The 11,694-nt window shown below is 42.6% G+C and overlaps 1 protein-coding gene across 1 annotated transcript in view; it reads right to left on the bottom strand.

Annotated features, from left to right (window-relative positions):
* LOC112072735 (uncharacterized) overlaps nt 1–3,324 on the bottom strand; it is a 23,461-nt gene extending 20,137 nt beyond the window's left edge. The window contains exon 1 of the mRNA XM_070439905.1: nt 3,148–3,324. Within this exon, the coding sequence (XP_070296006.1) occupies nt 3,148–3,240 (93 nt within the window). The 5' untranslated portion in view covers nt 3,241–3,324. The remainder of the gene's footprint in view (nt 1–3,147) is intronic.
* Between the last annotated feature and the right edge of the window lie 8,370 nt (nt 3,325–11,694).

Here is an 11,694-nt window from a genome sequence, read left to right on the forward strand (position 1 = left end):
GGCATGTTTATATCATGGTGTCATCTTTGGGGCATGTTATAATCATGGTGCCATCTTTGGGCAATGTTTATATCATGGTGTCACTTTGGGGGAATGTTCTATATCATGGTGCATCTTGGGGATGTTTAATTATATGGTGCCATCTTTGGGGCAGTTTTATATCATGGTGTCATGCTTTGGGGGCATGTTTATATCATGGTGCCATCTTTGGGGCATGTTTTTAATATTCATGGTGTTCCATCTTTGGGCATGTTATATCATGGTGTCATCTTTGGGGCATGTTTTATATATGGTGCATCTTTGGGGCATGTTTATATCATGGTGTCATCTTGGGGCATGTTTATATCATGGTGCCATCTTTGGGCTGTTTATATCATGGTGTCATCTTTGGGGATGTTTATATCATGGTGCATCTTTGGGGGCATGTTTATATCATGGTGGCTCATCTTGGGGCATGTTTATATCATGGTGTCATCTTTGGGCATGTTTTATCATGGTGTCATCTTTGGGGCATGTTTTATATCATGGTGTCATCTTTGGGCATGTTTATATCACAATGGTGCCATCTTGGGGCATGTTTATATCATGGTGTCATCTTGGGGCATGTTTATTCATGGTGTCATCTTTGGGGCATGTTAATATCATGTGTGCATCTTTGGGGCATGTTTATATCATGGTGCTCTTGGGCATGTTTTATCATGTGGCATCTTGGGGCATGTTTATATCATGGTGCATCTTTGGGGGCATGTTTATTCATGGTGCATCTTGGGGCATGGTTATATCATGGTGCATCTTGGGGGCATGTTTATATCATGGTGTCATCTTGGGGGCATGTTTATATCATGGTGCATCTTGGGGCAATTGTTTATATATGGTGCACTCTTGGGGCATGTTATATCATGGGTGCATCTTTGGGGCATGTTTATATCATGTGCATCTTGGGGGCATGTTTATACATGGTGTCACTTTGGGGGCAGTTTATATCATGGTGATCTTTGGGGCATGTTTATATCATGGGTTCATCTTTGGGGCATGTTTTTTCATGGTGTCATCTTTGGGGCAATGTTTATATCATGGTGTCATCTTTGGGGCATGTTTTTATATCATGGTGTTCATCTTTGGGGCATGTTTTATATCATGGTGTCATCTTTGGGGCATGTTTATATCATGGTGCCATCTTTGGGGCATGTTTATAACATGGTGTCATCTTTGGGGCATGTTTATCTGCATTGGTGTCCATCTTTGGGGCATGTTTATTCATGGTGTCATCTTTGGGGCATGTTAATTCATGGTGCCATCTTTGGGGGCATGTGTTTATATCATGGTGGTCATTCTTGGGGCATGTTTATATCATGGTGCATCTTGGGGGCATGTTATATCATGGTGCCATCTTGGGGGCATGTTTATATCATGGTGCCATCTTGGGGAGCAATGTTTTATATCATGGTGCCATCTTGGGGCATGTTTATTATCATGGTGCCATCTTGGGGAGCAATGTGTTTATATCATGGTGTCATCTTGGGAGCATGTTTATATCATGGTGTCATCTCTGGGAGCATGTTTATATCATGGTGTCATCTTGGGGGCATGTTTATATCATGGTGCCATCTTGGGGGCATGTTAATATCATGGTGCCATCTTGGGAGCATGTTTATTTGCTGATTAAACTGCTGTTATGAAGTGAGAGGTAGTCCATGGTTAACGTTGATGAAAACAATGTTGCCTAGTGCAGAACTGGGTCAGGCGGGATGGGCTGTACACTAATGTTTGCTACACGGCGGTGTTTGCTAAAAACCTAAACGGATGGACATGTACCCGTCATACAGGGAATAATATTTGAGGATGCGAATAGGCATCAGTGGGCCATAAGGTTGGTTACGGAAACATATTCTTCTTTTTTTCTCTTTGATTCTATTTGTCTGCTATTCTTACTGATGAGAACACTGTAACTGCCTATCTGAGCCTGGTGAAGTCACTCCAGCCGGGCCCTGTCTTGTGTTGTCCTGTGTGTGGGGTTATTATTAGGGGCCGTCAGGGGCCGTGCCCAGATGTCTTTTCTTATTCTTCCTGTCAACGTAAATCAGGGCAATGACGGACAGCTCCGCAGGGATGCGCACACACCAAACAACTACCAACAGACATAAGGATGCACCCAGTGAGAGGATGTGTTCAGTGCCAGGGAGGAAGCAGTTACATCCTCAGCAGACCTATAACCTCACATCCTCACACTGACAACCTAGCGCTCAGCTAATGCTCAGTCAGGTCAGTGGATTTCAAAGAATCCTGCCATACACTACTTATATATTCGAGAATGATGAATATTTGGAAATGGATATTGAAATCATGCTAGCATCTTCCGTTGTGCTCGTTTATTTTCAGGTTGTTGATTCTCCTTCCCGGCGATAAGCAAGCAGATGGATCCTGTCTGAGGCTTCAACATGAAGTAACCCCTCAACAACATACACTCGCTCACTGTGTCGTCAGTTACGGCAGTGAGTATATACACACACACACAACACACACATCATCTTATCCAGTTTCCTCTCGGTCCGAGCGCCCCGTCCTGGACTGACACAAGTCCCTTTCCTGACAGGGACACTATTGTTTCCTCTTTTTGACGCCTTTTGGAGGTTATTAAGAGATTGGCGGGCCCCCCCCCCCCCCAGCCTTTCCCCACACTATCCTGTCCTCTGGAATGCCCTATTTAAGGAAAAAAATATATTATAAAAAGACTCCAAAATCATAACACGCGGCGATACAGAAAATATCTCTGCATCCACCCAGAAGGCCTCATCTGTTGTGTCAAAGGTTTTGTTTTTCTTGTGAGACCGAGGGAAACTTTGAAGGGAGCTGGCTGCTACCTGTTATCAATGCAGGACAGTAGTTTGGATCTTCACAGTATGTTTTTCTTATCATTCAGTTATTGGAAATATGGGGATAAATGACTCCTTGAACTAAGAGACACCAACAACATGTACATTCATTACTGTCATTATAGAGCCAGGTATTTCTACTGACCCTGTGACCACCTGACCAGGAAAAACTCCCAACCCTAGTAAAGGTTAGAACTAAGGCCCAGAGTTTTCCTGACTAGGTGGACACATGGGATATGGAAAAACTCTGGTGCAGTCGTTCTCCTTGTCTCACCCGTTTGGAGATCTGGATGTCCATCATGAAGAAGTGCACGTGTTTCTCTCCTTTGTTCAGCGCCAGCTTCTTGGTCATGACGGCCACCAGCATGGCGGTACAGGCCACACCCTGAGGACAAACACACAGACAGCCACACCACCGTCATTATGGTTACCACCACCACCGTTTGTCATCCTCCTCGTGTCCGTAAGAGCGGGAGTCAGAGTCGGAATTCACAAAATGATCATGTCAACATTCAAAATTAGCCCTATTGCTTCAGGACTGCTTGGCTAACATCAAGATAGACATCGCAATTCCTTTTCAAGAGGTTATTAAATAGTTGTGACTTGCTATAACTTGTACAAATATGGTGGGCCTATTTTGCCTATTTCGCCAAATAATACTAGTTACACTGAATTGACCTTATGTTTATGTGAGAGTGAAATGGTTAATCATATGCCACTGTGCCACTGATATAGTAGTATGGTTTACTCTGAGAATAGCATTGTGCTATTGCTGGATAGGGAACAACTAAATGCTGACGAATGCTCAGGAACCCCACAGGGTGAATCAGAGTGACTTGGCACTAAAAGTGACTATATTTCAGTGTGGTACAATAGTCTCAACACACTAATTCTTACTGTGAAATCTTAGACTACACTTCTAACCTATCGGGGAGATATAACATACAGATTAAGTCGGAGGATTACATAAGCCTTAGACAAATACATTTAAACTCAGTTTTTCACAATTCTGACATTTAGTCAGAGTAAAAATTCCCTGTCTTAGGTCAGTTAGGATCACCACTTTATTTTAAGAATGTGAAATGTCAGAATAATAGTAGAGAGAATGATTTATTTCAGCTTTTATTTCTTTCATCACATTCCCAGTAGGTCAGAAGTTTACATACACAATTAGTATTTGGTAGCATTGCCTTTAAATTGTTTAAATTGGGTCAAATGTTTCGGGTAGCCTTCCACAAGCTTCCCAAAATAAGTTGGGTGAATTTTGACCCATTCCTCCTGACAGAGCTGGTGTAACTGAGTCAGGTTTGTAGGCCTCCTTGATTGCACACGCTTTTTCAGTTCTGCCCACAAATTTTCTATAGGATTAAGGTCAGGGCTTTGTGATGGCCACCACAATACCTTGACTTTGTTGTCCTTAAGCCATTTTGCTACAACTATGGAAGTATGCTTGTCGTCATTGTCCCTTTGGAAGACCCATTTGTGACCAAGCTTTAACTTCCTGACTGATGTCTTGAGATGTTGCTTCAATATATCCACATAATTTTCCTTGACATCTATTTTGTGAAGTGCACCAGTCCCTCCTGCAGCAAAGTACCCCCACAACATGATGCTGCCACCCCTGTGCTTCACGGTTGGGATGGTGTTCTTCAACTTGCAAGCCTCCCCCTTTTTCCTCCAAACATAACAATGGTCATTATGGCCAAACAGTTCTATTTTTTTTTCATCAAACCAGAGGACATTTCTCCAAAAAGTACGATCTTTGTCCCCATGTGCAGTTGCAAACCGTAGTCTGGCTTTTTTATGGTGGTTTTGGAGCAGTGTCTTCTTCCTTGCTGAGCGGCCTTTCAGGTTAGGTTTGAGGTTTCTTTCAAAGAATTCAACACTGTTAACCTAAATATAGTGTATTACAAGTGCCATGACTTGGGAGTAGATTAGGCACTGTGAACAACCAAATTGTGGAGACAACCAAACCCAGTCCCCTGGGGAGACTGGATGTAGCATCTGCAGGTTGACTCTTAAGTTTATCGTGTTTGGACTCTTAGATACTGTCAATAATCAACATCCCAGGAGCCCTGCTTTGTGTTCCAGAATGGGGTAGATTTGGAGAACTATTGTTGCTCCAATGTTTTCGACGTTTAGGGTTGGGGAAAAAAAACTACATTTAGATTCTCCTAAGCTGGATGAAACCAGAACTGCCCCAAGAATAAGAAAACAGAAACCAGTATTGCAGGAACTTCCATCAAGCACTCATGGTGCCACTAGAACACTCGTCCTAGTCAGTGGGGATGCCAGAAGCCAAAGAACCGATGCATAAAACCTGAAAAAGTAACCGCAAAAATGAGTTTCTAATTGAGTAACTTATACACTTCTTCAGCGCTGCAAGCCGACATGGGATCAATATGGACACAGCCACTGCAAGTGGGCAGGGCGGAAATTCAAATTCTTTTTGTAAAATATTTTATACTTTGCAGCACATTAAACAAAGTCCAATAAGCATTTGAAAAGATAAACATCTTGTCAATCCACGGCCCAACATGTCCGATTTTTAAACTGGTTTTACAGAGAAAAACACCACATATATTTATGTTAGGTACCAACCAATAAAAAAGAGGACAGACATTTTTTCATAGCACAAGTAGGTGCAAGTAGATGCGACAAGCCAACCTAACTAACCTAGAACCAACCTTAAATGAACCTAGAACAAACCTACCTCAGAATGACAAGTCCTATAACATGTTACAGCAATAAATCTATGTTGTTAAAAAAAAATGCATATTTTAGCTATAAATCAGTTTTTAGCATTACTGCTACCATCTTAGCCACCATCTCAGCTACAGTCCCAGAATCGCACGGCAGTAGCCCAGAGAAAACACGACACCACCGTCAGACTACTACCTTTCCACACTCAAGAAAACGATTTCAGCAGAAATCATATGGGTGGCATGCTAAATGAAACGAGAAAGAATCTTGTGCAATACAGACAATCATTCAGAATTCTTTAACATGTTTTACAGCGAAAAAAAAACCCACACATATATTCATGTTAGGCTCACACCAATCAAAATCAGAGACAGATATTTTTCACAGCAACCGTAGCATCGCAGCTGCATGCAAAGCCAACTCAAACTAACCTAGAACTAACCTAAATAACCTAGAAAAAAACTCCCTCAAGATGACAGTCCTATAACATGTTTAACAATAATCTATGTTTTGTTCGAAAAAGTTGAATATTTCAGCTATAAATCAGTTTTACATTACTGCTACATCTTAGCCACCATATAGCTACAAGTCCCGAAATCGCACGGGCAGTAGCCAGAGAAAGACACCAACGTAACTACTATTTCACAATCAGAAAATTTTCAGAAAAAATATATGGTGAATAGCTAATCGAAGAGAAAGATTCTTGTGCATACCAGACAATATTTTCGACTTCTTGAAGTGTTTACAGCGAAAACACAATAATCGTTACTATTAGCTTACTACAATAGCCTAACAAGCAGCAACTTGATTCTAGTCAAATCGCTAGCGATCGCACAGCTCTTCGACAGATCATATGAAAAAGCATCCAAATTGGTCCTTATCTTTTGGCTTGATTCTTTCCCATCCGAATGTTCTCGCCCAACGGGTCCTTTGTTCAGCAACGTGTTCATCTTGGACCGAGAAGACGATGTCCCTTTGCAATTAGCATGACAAGCCACCTGGCCATGCCCCGTGCTACCTCCGCTCTTTGACCAAAATTTTGCCGTGCATCACGTCTAAAGTCCAGAATAACTTCTAATATATTAAAGTATATTGAAAAAACATACTCTAGGATGCATTTTGTCGAATGGTTCAAAGAATCGAAGCTGGAGCGTCATATTCCTATCGAGTGTTTTTCTCAAGAGCGCAGCCGCTCACACGCTCTACTCACCCTACGCACGCACCAGCAAAAAACCATATAACCGTGCGCACTTATCACTCTAAAGAGGTTCTTTTCAGTCCCTGAAGCGATAATACGCTATCTTCTTATCTCTCACTTCCGCATGAACAACCAGGGGAAGATGTTACGGTGTCTCTTCTGTACAAGTCCTAAAGTGCAAAGGCCTTTTATAGAGATATCTTGAGAGAGACTAGCTATCCCTTGGAAACTCGCTACTCATCTCTCTAACACAAAATGGGCTGTAAGAGTTAATGTTTCACCTTAGAGAAATAATCTAACACCTGGTTTTCTCAGAACACACTAGAAAGGGTGTTTTCTATCCAAAGGTAATAAATAATATCACTATTGTAGCGAGCAAGAATTGAGGTACGGCCGTTTGAAATGGCCACCTCTTCCACTGCTTATACTTACTGCTGATTTTTGAGCCATAAGAGTTTTTTAAACTGTTTGCTTCGTCTCATTCCAAGGTGCTGGAAGTGCCCTCATGCTTTCCTTCCACATTGTATTTAAGTGGTCTGCTAACTGTACAAAAGAATGGTAACCCCTCCACCCTAAAGGCATACTCTCTCTCTCCCACACACATGCACATACACCACATGCACAACCACAGTATTATGAAAGTCCTGCTACCTTGATAATGACTCAGCCCATTCACACGTCTAAGGCTTCCTTGATGCTCCAGTGAAAGAAGTCAGGCAACCCCACACCTCACTGCCACTTGTTATTAGCAGGAAGGCTAGGATAACATATAGTCAAAACATCATGATGAACAACAATGAAAGTAGACATGGGGAAGCCAGGCAGAGGGACGCAAAGTTCCCAAGTGCTATTATGGAGAAAGGAGCTGTCATTCAGGATGTTTTTTTTTGTGCAAACACAAGCATAAGTTTTTTGTAACGTTTTCCGGTGTTTCTTAGTTGTGATTGGATGCAAGTGATGGAAGTTCCTTCTTCTGATTCCTGTGTTAAATCACAATGTTTGGCCGTGTTTGTCAGATGTCATGTCTATTTTTAGTCATCGAGCAGCTTTTCAAAGTGAGACTATGTTTGTATGCTTTATCTATTCTAAATTCAAAACTGTAGCTATTGTCAGTGATTATCCAATTTGATTAGGTATGTCTTGAAAGTCTAATTTTAGTGTGGCCTAATTTTTACCGAAGGGGTGGGTACAAACTTGTTTTGCTGGACCGTAGCATCCAAACAAATAGACTCAGTTAGTGTTGAGCAAAGAGATTAATGACATAAACCATCAAACACACTACACACACACACACACACCACACACACACACACACACACACCAACACAGGCACACACACACGCACACACACACACACACACACACACACACACACACACACCCACACACACACACACCACACACACACACAACACACACACACCTTTAGACGGCTTTAGTGTTTGACGGTCTCTAAACAGTATTGGCTTTACTTCGTGTTCTCCAGTGGTTTCTGCAGAAAAATCTAGTCGGAGATGAGATTGTGTCCAGAAACTGATGCATCCAGTATGGGACAACACTGATGGCCTACTCCTATCTGAAATACAAGGTTAAACTGTGATGAGGACTTACACTCTGATTGGCTCGCAGTAGGCAATCTGTGTCTGCGGTGCTCTCCACTGGTTTCCCTGGTCAGGTGGTGCGGTGCGCGCCAACACTCCTCCAGCACATTGGCAGCAGCATGGCGGATCTGGGACAGACAGAGTGCGCAACATCAAGAACCAGTCAATCAAAACCTGCGCCTAAGTGTACGTTGTGAACACACACTTCCTTTGTACGCATGGACTGTCCCAGCTGGAAGATAAGAGTTTGGACGGTGATGCATTAGTAACATCATGTTTATGAGCACAGGATTAGTTTATATAAAGGAATTATAGCAAACGAGGATAACTGCTAGAATGGTTAGCTCATCATTGGGAGACATGTTTATATCATGGTGCAATCTGGGAGCATGTTTACTGATCATGGTGCTCATCATGGGGAATGTTTATTATGGTGCATCATGGGAGAATGGTTTAATATCATGGGTGCTATCTTTGGGTATGTTGTATTCATGGTGCTCTTGGGCAATGATATCGTGTTATATTTGGCATGGTGCATTCATGGTGTATTGAGCATGTTTTATTCATGGTGAGTCATCTTGGGAGCATGTTTATTTGCGCTGATTGAAACTGCTGTTATGAAGTGAGAGGTAGTCCATGGTTAACGTTGATGAAAACATGTTGCCTAGTGGCAGAACTGGGTCAGGCGGATGGGCTGTTACCACTAATGTTTGCTACAGCGGCGGTGTTTGCTAAAAACCTAAACGGATGGACAGTACCGTCATACAGGGAATAATATTTGAGGATGGAATAGGCATCAGTGGGCCATAAGTTGGTTACGGAACATATTCTTCTTTTTTCTCTTTGATTCTATTTGTCTGCTATCTTCTGAGAGAGACACACGTAACTGCCTATCTGAGCTGGTGAGTCACTCCAGCCGGGCCCTGTCTTGTGTTTCCTTGTGTGGGGTTATTATTAGGGGCCGTCAGGGGCCGTGCCCAGATGTCTTTTCTTATTCTTCCTGTCAACGTAAATCAGGGCAATCGACGGACAGCTCCGCAGGATGCGCACACCACACACCAACAACTACAAAGACATAAGGATGCACCAGTGAGAGGATGTGTTCAGTGCCAGGGAGGAAGCGTTAATCCTCAGCAGACCTAAACTCACATCTCACATGACAATGACCACATACCACAACGCTAGCGCTCACTAATGCTCATCAGGTCAGTGGATTTCAAAGAATCTGCCATACACTACTAATATAATGAGAATGATGAATATTGTGGAATGGATATTGAAATCATGCTAGCATCTTCCGTTGTGCTCGTTTTTTTCAGGTTGTTGATTCTCCTTCCGGCGATAAGCAAGCAGATGGATCCTGTCTGAGGCTTCAACATGAAGTAACCCCTCAAACATACACCTGCTCACTGTGTCGTCAGTTACGGCAGTGAGTATATCACACACACACAACACACATCAATCTTATCCAGTTTCCTTCGGTCCGAGCGCCCCTCCTGGACTGACACAAGTCTTTTCCTGACAGGGACACATTTTTCCTCTTTTTGACGCCTTTTGGAGGTTATAAGAGATTGGCGGCCCCCCCCCGCCCCACCCCCCAGCCTTTCCCACACTATCCTGTCCTCTGGAATGCCTATTTAAGGAAAAAAATAATATTATAAAAAGACTCCATCAAATCATACACGCGGCAGATACAGAAAATTCTGCTGCATCACCCAGAAGGCCTCATCTGTTGTGTCAAGGGTTTTGTTTTTCTTGTGAGACGAGGGAACACTTTGAAGGGAGCTGGCTGCTACCTTTATCAATGCAGGACAGTGGTTTGGATCTTCACAGTATGTTTTTCTTATCATTCAGTTATTGGAATATGGGGATAAATGACTCCTTGAACTGAGAGACACCAACACAACATGTCATTCATTACTGTCATTATAGAGCCAGGTATTTATCTGACCTGTGACCACCTGACCAGGAAAAATCTCCACCCTGTAAAGGTTAGAACTAGGCCCAGAGTTTCCTCCTGACTAGGTGGCACATGGGATATGGAAAAACTCTTGGTGGCAGTCGTTCTCCTTGTCTCACCCGTTTGGAGATCTGGATGTCCATCATGCAGAAGTGCACGTGTTTCTCTCCTTTGTTCAGCGCCAGCTTCTTGGTCATGACGGCCACCAGCATGGCGGTACAGGCCACACCCTGAGGACAAACACACAGACAGCCACACACCGTCATATGTTACCACCACCCGTTTGTCATCCTCCTCGTGTCCGTAAGCCGAGAGCGAGAGTCGGAATTCACAAAATGATCATGTCAACATTCAAAATTAGCCCTATAGCTTCAAGGCTGCTTGGCTAACATCAAGATAGACATCGCAATTCCTTTTCAAGAGGTTATTAATAGTTGTGACTTGCTATAAACTTGTACAAATATGGTGGGCCTATTTTGCCTATTTCGCCAAATAATACTAGTTACACTGAATTGACCTTATGTTTATGTGAGAGTGAAATGGTTATCATATGCCACTGTGCCACTGATATAGTAGTATGTTAGAGAATAGCATGTGCTAAATGCTGACGAATGCTCAGGAACCCCACAGGGTGAATCAGAGTGCTTGGCACTAAAAGTGACTATATTTCAGTGTGGTACAATAGTCTCAACACACTAATTCTACTGGAATCTTAGACTACACTTCTAACCTATCGGGGAGATATTAACATAGTTAATTTACCATTGAGTGCAATTTTATATCAATATGTACTGTAATTGCACAAAGCTCAAGTTGTACCAATGTGTATCTACCTACACTGTAATTGCATTGTACCTGCCAGGTTTAATTACTGTGAAATACAGTACATGGTTTTAGAGACAAGTGTAATCATATCATTTAAAGATTAGACTTGTTTGAAAATGAAGACTGATTTTTACCGTGTTTCCTTCCCTTGTTTGCATTAGTAAAAGAGAGAGAGAGAGATCAAAGTCTGATAAAAAAAGAACAATCATATTAGCATGCACGCAAAGGCTCACAATGAAACACGGGTTACAGTCTGGTCACAGAGAATAATGCAAGAGCCATTCGAATGGATAAATCACAAAATCCTGCACAGTCCCCTGTCCCCTCCTAAGAGCTCCCAAAATACTCTGCTGGCTTCCTAATCAACCAACCCACTCACTGTACTGATATGGCATGACTGGAACCAAAGATTCCATGTGGAATCTGCACCAGTGTAATCTGGGAATTCTAAGAGGCACAACATCCTTCCCAGGGATCCATCCACACCCCATGATAGGATGTGTGACGAGCACGCTGCTCTGCTCACCTCCCCAA

This window comes from Salvelinus sp. IW2-2015, unplaced genomic scaffold (assembly GCF_002910315.2).
Source record: "Salvelinus sp. IW2-2015 unplaced genomic scaffold, ASM291031v2 Un_scaffold2015, whole genome shotgun sequence".
In the NCBI taxonomy this organism is placed as follows: Eukaryota; Metazoa; Chordata; class Actinopteri; order Salmoniformes; family Salmonidae; genus Salvelinus; species Salvelinus sp. IW2-2015.